This window comes from Aptenodytes patagonicus, chromosome 5 (genome assembly GCF_965638725.1).
Source record: "Aptenodytes patagonicus chromosome 5, bAptPat1.pri.cur, whole genome shotgun sequence".
Lineage (NCBI taxonomy): Eukaryota > Metazoa > Chordata > Aves > Sphenisciformes > Spheniscidae > Aptenodytes > Aptenodytes patagonicus.
The window spans coordinates 1142091-1160964 of NC_134953.1; the positions used below are offsets into that span (position 1 = coordinate 1142091).

Here is an 18874-nt window from a genome sequence, read left to right on the forward strand (position 1 = left end):
TCTGGAGCCTTGTGCACTGGAGTGGGACAGACTTTCTACCCAGCGTGGGTCTGAATAAAACACACATGTTGATTTCTTTTTAATACCTGGTTTGGATACTCTGTTAGGACTGACTGGAAAACTAAGCAATGTGTATTTTTGCTGGAAGCCTACTACGAAGCAAATAAAACTATTGACTGAGCTGTGTATAGCTTACTACACTTTGAGGACAAGCACTCCCTTATTTCTCTACTGAAAATCCCTGTGTACGCACAAACAGGAGTAGAATTTGTCCCTGTGCTTAGTCTTTCCCAAGCTACCCATTTGCCTCATTTATTTATGATAAAATTTACCCTATTAATTTAAAAATCACCGATGAACATAAATGTGGAGAATTCACTTATGCTGATATGATAAAAAAAACTTAATGAGCTAATTAATCTGCTGAAGAGGCAGACAAAATATTCTATAAGCAGCTGGGGGAAGTCTCACAATCACTAGCCCTTATTCTCATGGGGGACTTCAACTTACCAGATGTCTGCTGGAAATACAATACAGCAGAGAAGAAACAGCCTAGGAGGTTCCTGGAGTGTGAGGAAGAGACCTTCGTGACACAGCTGGTGAGTGAGCCAACTACGGAAGGTGCCCCGCTGGACCTGTTGTTTGTGAACAGAGAAGGACTTGTGGCTGATGTGACGGTTGGAGGCCGTCTTGGGCATAGTGATCACAAAATGATAGAGTTTTCGATTCTTGGAGAAGGAAGGAGGGGGGTCAGCAGAACTGCTACCTTGGACTTCTGGAGGGCAGACTTTGGCCTGTTCAGGACACTGGTTGACAGAGTCCCTCGGGAGGCAGTCCTGAAGGGCAAAGGAGTCCAGGAAGGCTGGACATTCTTCAAGAAGGAAGTCTTAAAAGTGCAGGAGCAGGCCGTCCCCATGTGCCGAAAGACAAGCTGGCGGGGAAGAAGACCGTCCTGACTGAACAGAGAGCTTTGGCTGGAACTCAGGGAAAAAAAAAAAGAGTTTATGACCTTTGGAAGAAGGTGCGGGCAACTCAGGAGGACTACAAGGATGTCATGAGGTTATGCAGGGAGAAAATTAGAAGGGCCAATGCCCAACTAGAACTTAATCCGGCTACTGCCATAAAAGAGAATAAAAACTGTTTCTATAAATACATTAGCAACAAAAGGAGGGCTAAGGAGAACCTCCATCCTTTATTGGATGCAGGCGGAACCATAGTGACAAACAACGAGGAAAAGGCTGAGGTACTTAATGCCTTCTTTGCCTCAGTCTTTAATAGTAAGACCAGTTGTTCTCTGGGTGCCCAGCCCCCTGAGCTGGGAGACAGGGACAGAGAGCAGAATGAAGACCCCATAATTCAAGGGGAAATGGTTAGCGACCTGCTACACCACTTAGACACACACAAGTCTATGGGGACGGATGGGATCCATCCAAGGGTACTGAGGGAGCTGGGGGAAGTGCTCACCAAGCCACTTTAAATCCTTTATCAGCAGTCCTGGCTAACCGGGGAGGTCCCAGTTGACTGGAGGTTAGCAAATGTGACACCCATCTAGATCCAGGGAACTACAGGCCGATCAGTCTGACCTCAGAGCCGGGGAAGGTTATGGAGCAGATCATCTTGAGTGCCATCACACGGCACATACAGGATAATCAGGTGATCAGACCCAGTCAGCATGGGTTTGTGAAAGGCAGGTCCTGCTTGACCAACCTGATCTCCTTCTATGACCAGATGACCCACTTAGTGGATGAGGGAAAGGCTGTGGATGTGGTCTACCTGGACTTCAGTAAGGCCTTTGACACTGTCTCCCACAGCATTCTCCTAGAGAAGCTGGCGGCTCACGGCTTAGACAGGTGGACTCTGCGCTGGGTCAAAAACTGGCTGGACGGCCGGACCCAGAGAGTTGTGGTGAATGGAGTTAAGTCCAGTTGGCGGCCGGTCACGAGCGGTGTTCCCCAGGGCTCAGTTTTGGGGCCGGTCTTGTTTAATATCTTTATCGATGATCTGGATGAGGGGATTGAGTGCACCCTCAGTCAGTTTGCAGACGACACCAAGTTGGGCGGGAGTGTTGATCTGCTCGAGGGTAGGAAGGCTCTGCAGAGGGACCTGGACAGGCTGGATCGATGGGCCCAGGCCAACTGTATGAGGTTCAACAAGGCCAAGAGCTGGGTCCTGCACTTGGGCCACAACAACCCCATGCAGCGCTACAGGCTTGGGGAAGAGTGGCTGGAAAGCTGCCTGGCAGAAAAGGACCTGGGAGTGTTGGTCGACAGCCGGCTGAACATGAGCCGGCAGTGTGCCCAGGTGGCCAAGAAGGCCCATGGCATCCTGGCCTGTATCAGAACTAGTGTGGCCAGCAGGAGTAGGGAAGTGATTGTCCCCCTGTACTCGGCCCTGGTGAGGCCGCACAGGCTCGAATACTGTGTTCAGTTTTGGGCCCCTCACTCCAAGAAGGATGTTGAGGTTCTGGACCGTGTCCAGAGAAGGGCAATGAAGCTGGTGAAGGGTCTGGAGAACAAGTCTGATGAGGAGCGGCTGAGGGAACTGGGGTTGTTTAGCCTGGAGAAAAGGAGGCTGAGGGGAGACCTTATCACTCTACAACTATCTGAAAGGAGGTTGTAGCGAGGTAGGTGTCCTAACAAGTGATAGGACAAGAGGAATTGGCCTCAAGTTGCACCAGGGGAGGTTTAGATTGGACGTGAGGAAAAATGTCTTTACTGAAAGAGTGGTGAAACATTGGAAGAGGCTGCCCAGGGAGGTGGTGGAGTCACCATCCCTGGAGGTATTGAAAAGACGTGTAGATGTGGTGCTTAGGGACATGGTTTAGTGGTGGACTTGGCAGTGCTGGGTTAACGGTTGGACTTGATGACCTTAAAGGTTTTTTCCAACCTAAACAATTCTATGATTCTAATTTAATGTTTTGTTTGTTTTGTTTTGTTTTAATTTAGCAGGCTTTGATACAGCGAAACTGATAATTGGAAACAGGTCTCATCCACATTTTAATATCTTGGTTTGGTCTTATCCCCGGTCAGTTAAAAAAAGAATTGAAAAAAAACTATTTCATTGCCAAATTCTTAGCTAATGAATACACGTAAACTTATACTGAGGATCCAACTCTCATTCTCAACTCTGACATCTAAAGCACTGAAAAATAATTCATTATTTAATATTAAAAAAGCTGGATAAAACTAATTAATGCCAAAAATTAGCCCACAGCACAACATTAATTACAAGTTTGCCCAACAGCTATCTCCCCATCCTAATTAGCCTCGTTGATTTCAAGAAATCATTAAGAAAAAGAGACAAACATGTAATTTCTACTTCACATTTGATAAAAACACTGTGATTCAGCTTTCAAACATCAGTAACATGGCCTTTTAACATGAATTTGGAGATTTCCACAGCAAAGATGACTCTCCCAGGTACATTATGTTCCATTTCTAATAGACTACAGTAGATTTTCTGGTAACTTGTAGACAGTGGTTGAAATCCACGTCAAAAGTGTTGGTATGGAAGACAACCAGAAAAAAAGAATTGCCCCATAGAGCTGTACATTATATTGAAAGTGCCCATCAGGCCCATGCTGTTCTGTTTGCATTAACCACAAAGTATGCATTACATGGAGTACCTGACATTTCAATTCTCCAACACTAGAGTCTGACAGTCTTATTTGACATTTACCAACCAGCATTGTCAAAATCTACCACTTCAGAAAACGTGGCAAGGTATCACATAAGTCATCGTATATGTTCCTGAAATGTTGATGATAAAAACAACTGTGCACTGACCTCATTAATAAAAGTCTGGGCTCCCCGTGGACTTAGGAGTAAGATAGCCCTTCGCAATGTGTCCCGATAGCGGTTCAGCTCTTCGGTTTTCATGGTAGTGAAAAGGTTGGCAAAGACTCTGCTGATGTTCCTGTCCACTTTTTGTAATGATACATCAAGTCCCAGTCTTGAGGCCTGATCGAGAAATCCCTGCAGTCCGCGTATATCTGTAACACGGGGAGAGGGGCGGGGGCAGAAAGAAAGAAAGAAAAGAAAAGAAAAAAAAACCACTGCATCAACCTTCGCCAATTAGGCAAGCATCACTAATTAGGTGGAAAAAGACTTTTTCCTGCAGTGCTGTCAGAAGAAGAGTATTCCACACAGCCATCTTCCACAGCTCCCTGTCACAGCCAATGCCAACAGGGAAACTCCATCAATTATCTTTCCCCAGAGGTCTCTGAATGACTCTTAGGAAGAGCCAGTTCACGTATTTGGGCGGCTGTGGATACCTCCTCCGAAGCTCAAGGCCACAGGGCTTAACACTGCACAAACAAAAAGACAGTCCCACCCCAACAATATCACAGTTTAAATGCATAAATCCAGGAACAGATAAATAAGTAGGGGGATAAATCACTCACCCCTAAACTTCTTTCCTTCTACCTCAACCTATCTTACATAAGATCAAGCCTGCTTTTTCCATGAAAAAATTACAATATCCAGAAAATACACAGCCCTCCTTTTGACCCCTTTTTTTCTCTTCCCCTCCTATAAATAACCTACCTAATCAGAGGCTTACCATTCACCTGTAAACCTGTGAAGCAGTACACAAAGCCCCAAACTATTAGCATATATTATAGTGCAAGAAAATTGGCTTTCAGTAGGGGAAACCATGCAAACAAGCCCCTTCAAAACCTGTTCCTTTGAGCTCTGTCCCTCAACTTCAGGCTGATTGAAAAAAATCTATTTTCCTAACCACGTTTGTTAGGACATTTACATGGAGGAGCACACATTTTATATTATTTTCATGATGAATCTGCTGGTTCAAACTGTATTCTGTCTTTATGACTCTAAGCATTTTTCTATAATAAATGTATGAGTTTTTATTTTGTAGTGGAATTTAGAGCAAGGTCAGAGCTTATATTGAACAAGGTTGTCTCAAAATTAACAGTGACCTGATCACAGCTGTACCATCATTAGGAGCCCTTAATTCTATCTGAAACACATATAACTTGTCTTGAATAAGAAAGTATTTAACCGTCTTTTCTCACATTCATTTCTCACACATTTATCATCAAATTTCAGCTTGTGGGTGAAGCCGAATGGTGTAAGTTAGAGTACATTTACTGTTCTCATAACAAAACACACTCTTCAGAAAACTTTACTCTAACTCTATGGATCTCTATAAACTAGATTGTAACAGCTGGTGGTTTTTTTTTAAATCCTGCGAGTAACCAACTTCTAATGAAATTCTAAGTATCAATACCACAGACGCTGCTAAAGTCAGAGGACTGAAAAGCAGTCTGATTCAAGTCAGTAGCATTCCATCTGGGTTGGATGAGACATCTAATCAGTATAGCCCCATCTGGGTGGGCTCTTAGACCACCACCAATCTTGGTGTTGCATGGCCATAGAATATACACATGAACTTCTTTTTTCTCCCCCTAAAAAAACATTGTATGAACCCTGAATACAAGTAACACCTTGTGAGGATACACCAGTTAAAGAATTTAGCTCACGTGCAAGTGCAATATATATTAGGGTCAACAGATAACTAGCAAACATTAGATCCAAAAGAAAAGCACTGAAAGTTACCCTGAGTAGCTTCATGCTTCTATCCAAACATGGGAATGCTTGGTAATGCGATTAATTCAGCTTCAGAAAACAGCTGAATTAGAGAAACATCAGAAAGGAATAGAAATTAAGCTAAGAACGTGCCAACCACAGCAGACTCTTTACTGCCTTTTTAACCCGGGTTTAGTTGATAGGATCATCACTCCAGCCAACCCCACCATCAGGAAAGGTGAACTCCTGAGGGTTTTGCTGGTGACTTAGGCAAGCCTACAGCAGTTTTATCACACTGTCAAATACCTGCTAGGCTTGCTTACTGTCTAAAATCCTGAGTCACTGAGGAAAGGAAGGGGTTTACTGTTATGCAGGTGTTTCTGGAAAATGCCAGAAGACTTTAGCACTTGTATGAGTGCTAAATATTGCAGGTGTGCTGAAATAATGACAGTGACAAACAACTATTGTTTACAGGTTAAAGTATTTTATTAAAGTTGTCAAGCTAAGTTTGGATTTTGCTAATTTAAATTCAGTAAACTAGCATTCATTACTATACCTATGCTCGCTTTATGGATCTGTGATACAGGAGAAACAAAGATTTTTCTTTTAATGATGTTTAGTCCTTCCAAATTACTGCAGTGCTTGACAAGCAGTAATAAAGTTCCCTTTTTTATGGTTTAGTAACGACTTGTCTTTTTGTGCAAGCATCCTATGTAATCACTGCACAAAGGAAAGCTGTTTACAAAAGATTAACTGTGCTGATATTGCTCTAGGTTTGTTGCCTTGTGTTTTCAGCTGACCTGCTGAACTACTGGTTAGAAATATTGTTGTAGACCAGTGCAAAATACTTGATGCACACGGTAAGACTATTTGGACTTGGAAGAGCATTTTGTATTCCCTTAAAAATTTTTCCCCCAAGGAAAACAGGCTATTTCCCAGTTTGAAAAAAATGGAAAGGATTCAGACTTTTTCCAGCTTGAAAACAAAGTAAGATTTGAGATGGAAGAGGCTGTCCAAGCTCAAAGGTACAAGCACAATCTGTCAGTTTTTCACAGATATAAGTGAATGTGAAATTATTCAGTGTCGGCAATTAGAAAGAACTGCATGACTGTATCTTCCTGAACGCTGACATGCCTGTTCCTACGTGACACTGGGGAGGAGGAGAAGGCCTGGTGGGAATTCAGAGCTGGAAATGGGAGCTGAAGAGCAGTGTTTTCAGAGGTGAGTAACAGTTTTAGGTGCCTACATAATGGGATCTTTTTTCACAAATAATTATTTGTAATCATTACCAAGAGGGCAATGATTTCTTAAAATGTATCAGTACATAAATACACAAACACATGCACATATGCAGGAGCATCTGTTTATAAATCATAATTAATTAGGCTCAGTTGTATTTTATCTGACATATCACATAAGAGAGTGAGTTTGATGCCCTCATTTTTTTTTCCTCCATTTAGTAGATCACAAATCCACGCAACATAAAAGAAAAACTGAGCTTTGTTCCTTGGCAGCTCAAATGGAAATATTCACAGAAACAGTTATGAATTTCTTTCCACTTCTCATAATTTAGGTCAGTTAATCCTTCATTTTCTTCAAGACTAAAAGGAATCTTATAAAATTCACATGGAATTTAATAAAAATAAAGGATTCTATAAATTCTTTTGTCTGTTAAAATACATGTGCTTTCTATCTCTTGTAGTCTTAACAGCGACTTTTTATTAAAAAGTTCAGAGTCTAACATTAGAGATTTATCCTGAACTATTACTAGTAAAATAATTCCTTGTGCCCATTTATTTCATACTTTATCGGAAAAGTATAGCAATCCAAACTCAATCACAGTCAAACTCTTCTGTCTAGAGCTTCCGACAAATGAAAGACCAGTTTGCTGTAACTACACCACCTACAGCTATCTCTGCCTGCAGTTTTCCAATTAGTTACTTTTGCTCAGGGTGTAGCCTACATTCAACCATAAAAATCACATAGTACTATTTTAATTATCTAATTGCCCTCCAGATTTGTGCATGCTCAACATGCAGAATTTCAGAGACAATATTTGAAAATTTCTCTTTAGAGAACATCAGTTTCTTGAAGATGATGTGACACCTGCACTCCAGAAGGAAAATGACTATACAAAATGCGCTCAGGTGAGCATTTCCCATAAAAGTGATCTGTAAAACCATATAATAATTGGATGCATTTACAATACTCTAGTGTCAACCACAGTCATGTGAAATTAGCAGGTTGGAATTGGAACTAACTCACTGGAGCTTCATAAGAAAAGTGAACTTCCTATGAACTTTGTGTCTCTTCTGTTACATCTGGCTGGAGAGAGAATCTCTGCGGCTGAGAGCCTTCTTCCTAACTGACAACATACCATATGTTCAGGTCTGAGAACAGAAGAACGAGACAATTTCAGCGATAACTATTACAAGGAGGGAAGGAAAGCCTTGATGCGCTGCTAAGATATGAGTTCTGTCACTGTGACTGCAAAACTAATGCTTGCCATAAATAAAGGGCTTTACTGTGCTTTAAGGAATACTGGAATGTATCATTTCCTCCTGGAGGTCAGGCTGGTCACTGCGCTGGTTGACTGGAACACAAACGTGAAAGAATAGTACTAAATGTGGCGTTGGCTACCTGTATGTAAATCTTATTGTCATCTACAAAGTAATTCATTTTTATTAGATTATCTATAATCTTGTTTATATTAAAAAAGTTCACAGAGTCTACCATAGCATTCATCTTTCATAAATTTACAGGATCTGATTCTTGGCCTTGACACAAGCAGCTTTAAGCTATTACTTCTGTGTGAAACAGCCGTGTGGTTTGGCACAGCTGGCCTTTAAGAATGGCTCATTGTAGAAAGGAATTTCCAGGAGGTAGAGAGCAGTATATTGACTTTTCAACACCAGTTCCTAACCCCAACTTGACAGAAATAGAGGCAGCACATGGGTAGGAAACATTTTACTTTGGGTAGAAAACAGCTGGAAGCAAACTGAAGTACCAAGCTGGAGCTGAAGGCAAAGCTAAAGAAGCACCAAGAAATCATTTTGCACCCTTTCATTCTTATCCATCACCAAAGTAAATTCTGGGAGGACTGAAGTACCATCACCAAGCTCTATTTTCAAGTGACCTACACCAATCCTTTCACTTGTACATTTGTAAGAGGGAAAAGTAAATAAGTGTGAAAAACAATGAGATCAGGCAGGAAACAATGAGCTTTTGAGTTTTTCATTTGCTGATTGTAGGCTCTACACTTCACACTTTTTTTTTTTCCAGTGTTAGTGTTATTTGAGTGTTATTTTGGCGATACATTTAAAGTAGTGAGAAGAGTGTCAAGGAGACTTGGATAGTTTCATTATTTTAGTATTTATTACACTTGTAAAAAAATATATTCACTTTTTCCAACATTTTAGGAACAATATCAAGGCATTTTTCCTTATACTTAAGCTCCAAGAGAAGACAAAAATTACTATTTCTTACCTTTAATACAAAGATACTCTGCTTTACTGTAGGTTTGTCTCTCTTGACTGCAAATTGGACAGAACATTTCCCACTTATTATTTCATTTCTTAAGACAGAATAAAATACCCATTCTAGGATTCACTGATTTGGAAGATAACCTATAAGCACTCTGAAACAGGTTTCCTAAAGCACTTCAGTTTCATGGGTTTCATTTGTTTTGTTTTACAATGGCTATTCATTTTTGCAACTGCAAATTGTTTACGTAAGAAATAAGGGATAAGACGACTGGTGTAAGAAAAGAGACGCACATCCTGATGGTTAGACTCCTGCTGCATTGTAAGCTTTCTGAATGAATGATTTTGAATACCATCTTTGGGTCCTTGCTACAGATAATAACCTACTTGAAGGATTTGAATATACTCTAGTATTTTAGAAAACTGGAAGTGGACGTACTTCAGAAGTAGCTCTTATTCTTAAGTTAGCAAATAACAAAATTCTCTTCCTTCAAACAAAAGAGGGAAGATTACTATTTATGCTTCCAAAAGGGAATTATTTTGTCCAAATCATTTAGAAAAATTAGACTTTGAGCAAGCACTGAAATTTTCAACCTAAAATACTTACAATATGATTTTAACCGCTCAGAGTGATTAGACCAGAAAGTATAATAACAGTCTGTTATAATAGATATGACTACATTAATATTTGAACATAAATGCTTATTGGATCCCAGTGCAAATGTGAAATGATATTAGTAAGGTATATTTTCTACTTTTATAATTTTTTTTTCCTCTGTTCTTACAACCGCTCTCCATCTACCACATTTCATCGTGAGAATATGTCAGGCAGAGACACACGATCACTGCTAAGATAATTGTTATCAGCCAGATAATTTTTCTACAAACATTAAACTCGCAATTTCAAAACAATGTCTGTGATTTAGTCACCTCATTCCTAATGAAGTTTCACTTCAAAAACTTTCTGCTAAAAAAATCTTTGCCTTCTTGCATGCTTTTAGATACACCAGAGCTCAAAGTAACAGCTCTGCAATCATACCCCATTTTATTTTCTTTTTTTTTTTTAAAGAAATGAAGGAATTCAGTAACTAGACAATAGTTATTATAGCAAGTACATATAATGGCAAGTACAATAAATTCATACATTAAATTGGATTTTTTTTATTATTCCGCTTATATACGATAATAACCTGTACCAGATGAGACCAGACAGGAAGTTCTGCTGAGCTCCATAACCTGTCTCTGATAAACAGAGTGTAAAACAGGAGCATTTCGTGCAGCGATACTTCCCTCTGACATTCTCCCAACAATTCACAGTTTGCAGTGCATGGGATTCCTCAGGCAGGGGTGGTTTCTACGTATTTCTATGCACTACACGGGTGTACTTCTGCATTGTAGCCCTCAAGGGCTTTCTCCCTCACAGAACAGCACAGTCTCCCTTTAAGCCCATGTAAACGACGAGCATCCAGATCAGTTCACCTTCAGCATTTTAACCTGGGAGTTTTCAGGATCCTGTTGGACGCTCCTTTCCCCTTTTTACAACTTTCTCTCCTGGACAGTTCTACTAACATCGATCAAACACAAAGCAACGCGCCAGCGCCTGCACTGCCTGACCAGCCAGGCACTACGTAATGCCATTCGGACCTAGAAACTGCATAGCCTCTTCTCAAAGCAAGAAATCAGGGATTTCTGGAAAGAGTAAAGTAGGCTATCAGAAATGTAATCTTTGAAAAATACAGGGAACATTGTTTTGCCATTTAAATCTAGGTCACAGGCTGACATTTGACCACCTTTCCGTAGAAACTGAAAATCTTACCAGATGTGTTCTGGTACAAGCATCAGGATTAATCAAATGCAAAGGTCTACTCAGAAGCCCTTATGATATCAAAGGCTGAAGCCTGTATAATGGCTGCAGGAAATTTTTTATTGGGCAGTTATACTGCCTACATCGATTTTGTTATGAGGCTGTTAATATGAAAAGGACTTTGAATAGAGACAAATCATAGGTATTGGTGATTTTCACTCCTGAACAGATGGGAAAGGGACAGAACACACCATAAAGCCAGATGTGTTGCATGCACAAACAGATGTTTTCAGATTTGACCTGTCACAGAAGGCAGACAACACTATTAAAAATATTAAAAAGTTACTCTGCACAACTGATGCTTCATTCCTGAAACAGGTGATCCAGTCTGAAGGTAACTGGAGCTCCCCAGGAGGCCCAGAAGCACAAAAGCCTTTTAAAGGCTACAATAGCCCTTTCACATTTAGCGTGAAAGGTCAACTACAGGTTTCTCCCGCTGGATTTTAACACTTAGCATTCAAAACCACAAGGGAAACAACCTCAGGAAATTCATTACTGTTGGAAAAAATGTGGACATATGTTACAATTTATGTACAAAGGGAATTCACTGAAGAACTAGCATTTCCATTCAAATCATCCATTTAATTCTTCCACGTGCAATAATTGCCAACTGTTTGCCCAATGGTAAACCACCCAAATGAGCTGTAATAGCTTCTCATCTCACTACTGCTGTTAATACATTAAAATACTTTTAAAGACACTATGCAGTGTTATTGCTGTATCTTCTTATGAGACAAAAACAGATATATTGACAGAAACTATACTTTTGCTGACATATATCCTAAGTTTAAACAAAATATTTCTTTCACCTAAAATAATTTTAATTATTGTACTAAATTACTGAGCCTAATATTTGTCATGGCTGAGTACAAGCAATCCTAAACATTCATCCACCAGTACATTAGGAAAATATATGTGTTTTCTTTTGGAGGGCTGAGATGCGCCTTCCTGAAGCCATATTATTTTACATGAACGTCTGAATTAATAATGTCCATTTAGGATGTTGGGACTGTAAACCTGCCTGCTGTAACACAAGTGCTATTGTTACTGTTAAGAAGCTGTTACTGTATGGTAAGTTTGGTTATTGTACTTTGACACATGAAGTATGTCCTTCAAAAATAAGAGCGGTAACCCTAAAGTAGGGATAAGCAAATGCAAATAAGCACATCCCGAAACAAACCAAATGTGCAAAGGGAATGCCTTAAATAGAGATACAAAAGGCATCACCTGATTTAGTTGAGGACGTCCCTGCCCACAAGCAGGGGGGTTGAACCCTTTTTAGTTGACCTTTAAAGGTCCCTTCCAACCCAAACTATTCTATGATTCTATGATCTCTTCTCATTCAGAGAAAACCAGAAGTCACCTGAGAATTTGATAGAGATTCATTCCGCATGTGTGTATAGCCAAGCATCCAGCAAAAAGAAGGTAGAAGCACATCCCTTTGGTTTTAATGGATTGTAGAGTGAGTCTCCCTCTTGTTTAAATCAACGTTAAATATTGCATATTCCGATCTCAAGAAAGACTGCAATAAAATTACTGCAGATAAATAAATTAAATTCCCCCTTCAGGAAATGCTACTGGCAGGAAGACCTTATTCTTTTATATGTGTAACAATAATTATTGCTTGCATTTATACACCACCTTTCAGCTAAGGATCTCAATGTACTTTATACGCACCCGTACAGTATAATAAAGTATTATTAATAAAGCTCCTATTACAGGAGCTAGCTGCTGTTATACCTACTTAACTACATGTCGGCAAATAATAATTTAACTCTCTGTTGAAGAAACTTTCTCCCACTGGAGTATTTCTGTAGGTTCAAGTAAAAGTCAGGTGCCCTGGGCACACAAGTAGCAGAAAGGCTGTCAGAGCTGCCAGCTCTCATGTTGTTGTCATCATCTAGGGATGGAGTCCTCTTCACTGAGGAAACAGGAATTCTCTTTAAGGTTACTATTTCTCAGCCAGTTTCAGATTTTGGACAATCAAGCCCTTACTGATGTTAATTTTGTACTATCTCCAATATTCTACACCGAGAAATCTAGACGTCACTTTGGCAGATGCCACAGTTTCCCTCCATTGCTCGTTTTTCAGAGCATTCAGTACAAGGTGGTACAGGGGCACTGAATTCACACCTCGTCTCGAGCCTTATCACCATGAGTACAGTGCGCTGTGACCCTGTCAGCGCCGGGCTGCAATTACCAGGAAGGCTCTGTGCCGCTGCACCACGTGCACCGTACGGACGCCAGCTCACGTGGAGCCTGAGCGTGGCACTGAGCTGCACAGAGCTCACCTGCCCTGGCAAGCCCATCCTGAACTACTTGGCTAATATTTGGTCGCCTGCTGGCAAGCTAAGGACAACAGCGTGTATATTTTTAGCTCAGAACTCAGGAAGGAGGACTCTCTGGCCAATCCTTGTTTTACTTAAATGATGTCCATCAGGCTGTAATGAGGATGGTGGTATCTGAAGTTTAATTTCCTTGGCTAGCTGTTTGACTCACAAAGTACATTTTCATATAGACACTGAATTCAGAAAATTAGAAAAGTTATGTATCCTCCTTCAATTTCCTACTTTTTTTAAAGCCCATTTTTGCAATACAGCCTCCATAAAACTCTGCACAAAAAGGCAAAAGGATACAAAAATCAGTTATAGACTCCTCTGTTCTCCAGTGTTTTCTGTTAAAAGCAAGATGAGAAGGATCCTTACTGAGGTAACAAATCTCTTGGTGGGAGCAGGAGGGAGTTGAAAACAAAAACTAAGTTCATGTCACATATAACGACCGTCAATTAGTCCCTCTTATAGGAATATGCCAATAACAAACAAACGGGGGGGGGGAGGGAAATCAGTCACCAATTATTCATTTGCATTATGACAACTACTTTTAGTATGGTGGCAAATACAAGTACTCCATTCTCTAACAACATGACTCTGATCCCAGAAGAAAACAAAACAAAAAAGAAAAAAAAAAAACTTGGAAACAATGTGCTAGAGAATAAAAACACGAATCTGCTTATACATTGTCATCACAGCTGAAACCTCCTCAGGCATCCCTCTGTTAGCTCCATGCTTTTGGAAAACAACAAATACTGATTACTGAAAAGACAACTGGTAAAACTGAGGCAGTACACTCTACCAAGAGTGGTGCCAAAAAACACTCTACTCATCATATTTTAAACAAAATTTAACAGACTGAAAAATGAGATGTTTTAGGCCGTAGTCCTACAAACATTCAAGTGTGTATTTAGTTTGTGTGAGGAAGCTCAATGCCAAGTCTCCTCCCACAAACAAAATCTCTCAACACACGAATATGTGTTCACACAGCTACTACACACTGTGATTTATTCCTCCGATGATAATCAAGATAAACACTTCAAATGTGAAGAACGCACTTCCACCTTCCTGGATGTGAAGCCCTCCTTCCTCAAAACAGCAATAAAAACAAAGCAAAAAGCTTCACGCCTTTTTAACCAATCCTCCTGTGCAACCCTCCTCTCCAAACTACAACCCTGATATTTGAACAGCTTGCGCCCATGACTTAACACGTGGCCTTTGTGAAGGCACAGTAAACTTGCTCTTGAGAAGCACGCCCATGATTTGTTTCATATTTGCCCAGACACAAGAGCAATTACCCAGGTTTCACTGAAGCACTCCATTTGAAAATTAACAACCATCTGTAAGAACAGGTTTTCTTCTTCTCTTTACTATATTTCTACAGAGCAGCAGCAAAGAGGAATATTTACAGGCTTAGGAAAATAGCGTCTCCTCATTAAAAACTCAGCTATAGAAAGGGACAATGGGAAAACGGGAGCATAATGCTACATAGACTTTTCTGACTCCATCAGCGTGTCCCACACAAATTTAATTAAAATACCTTTATTTGAATAAAAGCAGTCAAGTACAGTAAGAGTGTCCTTTGTTTGCTAGTCAAAACCATCCCCAGTTTGGCAGCAGGGTAAATCTCAAAAAAAATCTAGTCGCAACTAACTAGAAAGTAATTTTAAAATCTACTCTCAGAGATACCTAAGTGCTTGGACAGGGGAAACAAAACTTGACATTCCAAAACAAGAAGTATTCAGGGTTCTCAGTTTACTTCAGTGATGCTAGAGGTTTTTATTTGCATAATTATAAAATTGGGGTTTATTACAGCATCTCCTTTACATATATTTATGAGTAAATGAAACAAGAGAGCTATATGCTTCAGTAAGTTTAGACTGAGATTTGATTGTGGGACTCATTGAGACAAAGCTTCTGTGCAGCTCCCCCAAAATCTGACAAGCTTTTATCTACTGATTGCAGCCATTAGTATGAAGGCCAGTTAGGAAGTCCAATATACCCTAAGGTTAATATTTGAAAGAAGAGGTCTATTCCCCCCCCCCCCCCCCCCTCCAATTAACTTAATTCCTTAGCTAATGTCTTTTAATTTACTGGAAAGGAATTAAGCAATTCTGAATGTCACCAGGAAAAATTTTGTCATTAGAAAAGGCTGTGAAGAACATCTCTGGCTGAGCAGCACCATGCAGGTACTGGTAGCTTTGGTGGGCGCTGGCAAATCTGCACCCCTTAACATAGTTCACAGAAGCAGACACTGTGCTAATTTCAGTTACTTTACATAAAGCAATGGCTTGGAAGAGGACAAGGTGTCGTGCCAGAAAGGATGGGGTAATATGTTACTGCCAGGCATCCAAAAATCCATCAATCAGGTAAGGACAAGATTTTAATGTAATTACTGACTTCTCATTTTTCGATTCTTGTGGAATAGCTGGGGAGGGGAAAACAGAACCCTCTCATTAAGAAAAGATTACATTATTACAATGTAGTGAAAGGAAAATATAAAAGATTGAAAATATAACTAGTAAATTCACATTACTTTTACATATTCCAATTCCTGCGAAAAAAACTAAACCTGCTGAGTTCATGAGAACAATTTAACCATGTGATGTTTTAGTATAAAGGCATGGAAAGTCTATTTGAACTCTAGATGTAACAGCTGCAGGTTTTCAGATTAACATACAGAGTTTTTATTTTACCTTTATCTTTTATTCTGCTCCTCACTGCAGGTAGAATCAATCCCAGGTTTTTATTCCTGGGACACAACACATCTTAAAGCTATAACGAGGCAGAGCTTGATATCTTCCACATACTGCAATTATCATAAAATAGCCAGATAAAGACTATCATTTCTCATTCTACTAGCTCATTCATGCACCAAGTATATCTAATGCCTCTTTTAGTTGTCTTAAGGTTTGAGTTTAATCATCGTGATAATCATAGTGCTTTGACGCTACATAATATGTTCAAGCACTTCTGTGTCTGAAATATATTTGGTTAACATAATTAATAACTGGGGGGGGGGGCAGGGGTGGGGTGAAAGACTTCTTGTCAGGAGAACATGACCCAGATCTCTGAAAGACCACTTAAGAATGCCAGCTGGAAATCTTTGGAAGGCAAAATAACACTGAGTGATTTTCTTCAGCTAAGATCTCTCTGTTATTTTATCATCTCAATCTACTCATTTTAGCAAAAAAATGAGGTTCATTCCAGTTCAGGTATTTCTTCAAATCTCTTCATTCATTCATATACTCACTATCATGAGGTTGCATTTGGTCACTGAGTACATTAACAGATTTCATCTGCACCTTCCTCCTTCTCACCCTTAATATTTATTTAGATGCATCTCCTGACATATAACTACAATGACTTCTACAGCAGCGCAGACAATATAGCTGTAAACTTCAGGGAATGAGACAGCCATGTAAACCGCTGGAAACACCCTTATTTCAAAACCTTCTGGCAAGAGGTTGCAGATACAGTTTCACACTTCATTTCTTTTGACATGTCCCCAGAACCACTGCTGTGCATATCCACTGACAGCATTTGAAACCTCGCACCCCAGCCACCTCCGAGGCCCTATTACACTATCTACTGTTTGCATGAAAAAGAATCATTTTTTTCCCCTGGAAACAAGGATTCAGTGTTTGTATGAACACAGCTCTTTTACTCAAAAGAGTGGAATGAATGACCAGCAAAACGTGTTTTAACACCAGAAAAAGAGAGAGATGGAAGTTAGGCTCTTGAGAGTTAGGAGGTCACTGATCAAATTCTTTATACAGCAGGATCTATTTTTTTTCTCATTTTTTATGTAGAAAGAGTCTAATACTAAAAATATCAGTTTCTGGCTGTATTGTAATAGTATCCTGATTTATGCTTTCTTTCAACCCTTATTACCAAGTCTTCCAAGTTTAAAAAAAAAAAAAGATTATGACATTTTCCTGTTCTTTCTGCTCATGTATCTCTGATTTGCACACTCACATTCCCCTCCAATATGGTAACTCCCACATCCTCTTTTACTTCATACAAGTACAATGGGATCATATATACATACATGAATTTATATCATCTTAATTTTGCTATTTTATATTTCACTGATTGAAACATACAATTCAAATTTAATTTTAAAGAGTGGAATAAGTCCCTACTCTCTTCCTATAGAGCAGTCATCCATTTCCATCTGAAGTGATCAGTGATCAATTTATTGATTCTACAATGTGGAGAGGTTTACCTATATGTATATAAGCAGTCTTTCCCAGCCCCAAGTAGGAAAAGTCCTACCAAAAACATGAGTATCTGTTTAAAACTCTGCAGCATGAGAGGCAGGGAGGAGTAATAGGACTCCATTGCTATAGCAATAAAAAACAAGCAATAAAAATATTTTCCTTGAGCAAACATGGTACAATTTAAAAGCAGAAGCCAAAGGAGGATTAGAATGAATATAGACTAGTTAATTGAGGATAAACATACCAGGAAAAAAAAAGACTTCTTGAACTTTGCAGTATGCTGATGACAATTTGAAGAGACAGTGAGTAAAAAAACTGCTTAGAAGAGAATGAATCATCTGAAATTTGCAGCGGATTTAGTGAAGTGCATAGTCCCATGGGCTAAAGAGATGTGAAGAGAGATAGCAAGGGTGACTGTGAAATGAAAGAACTGGACACCGAAGAGTGCCATGGGAATATTGAGGCAAATTCTTTTAGCAACTACTAAAGAACAGAAAGGAAAAAACCAACACAAACTGAGGTGTATCCTCAAGCCGGTTACTTCATTTACATTTTTGACCTGGTTCTGAAGAAAGAAAAAACCAAACCAAACCAAAACCACAAACCAAAACCGATTGAGAATCGTCCAAATGAACAGCCAAAACATCACAGCATGTCTTTCAAGTTTAGATTCTGGAAAATGGAAAGGGTCTTTCCATTGCGGGGGGAGGGGGGCGGGTGGAGGAAAGAGTAACAGTCATTATGTGAGGGAAGGTAACCCCTCCATGATAATGTGTTTTCTGTATTCAACGGTTGGATTCCTTCTCTCAGAGGCAAAAGTACGCATTGCTTTGAACTCTTACTCAGAAATCAAGCGTCAGCTACACTGTGCAAGATTTCAGGCAATGTGCAGTTATCCAGGACAATCACCCATCAACGTGGATGATCTTATTCATAAAACGTGTTAAACTACACCTTCAGAAGACTCTGCCCTCTGTGCTGCCACCTCCCTGTTTCCACGTGGATGCCAGCTCCTCCTCCTCCTCTCTCCCGTCCCGCACAAGGCCAGAGGCCCCACTGTGCCTATCCCTGCTGTATCTGTGAATCATGTGTCTGCTCCCAAAGAGGGGACGCTAAACAGAGTGCAACTCTCACCCGCTGCGAATGCCACTGCTTGCTGATGCTCAGATGCCTTGTTTTCCTAGTCTTCCAAAAGAAGAGCTGGGAAAAGAAAAGACGTTGCTATGGAGGGTGCTTCCAGTAAATCATCATTTTTAAATAAATAAATTAAAGGTAAAGAATCTTTCCTAAATCACGTTTGAAAACTTCAAATTGAAAAGCATTTCAGTGGTTACTATTTTGGCCAACCTTTACCGTATTATATTAATGGAGAAAGAGACTCGTGCACTCCTGAGGAGTTCGTTCCCTCGGCAGACGTGCAAGCAGGAAA

The 18874-nt window shown here is 40.0% G+C and overlaps 1 protein-coding gene across 4 annotated transcripts in view; it reads right to left on the minus strand.

Annotated features, from left to right (window-relative positions):
• The window catches only part of GRID1 (glutamate ionotropic receptor delta type subunit 1), a 556909-nt gene that overhangs the window by 242941 nt on the left and 295094 nt on the right, over nt 1–18874 (minus strand). For all 4 annotated transcript variants that reach the window (XM_076338287.1, XM_076338288.1, XM_076338286.1 and 1 more), the window contains one exon: nt 3786–3991. In XM_076338287.1, coding sequence (XP_076194402.1) covers nt 3786–3991 — 206 coding nt within the window. The remainder of the gene's footprint in view (nt 1–3785; nt 3992–18874) is intronic.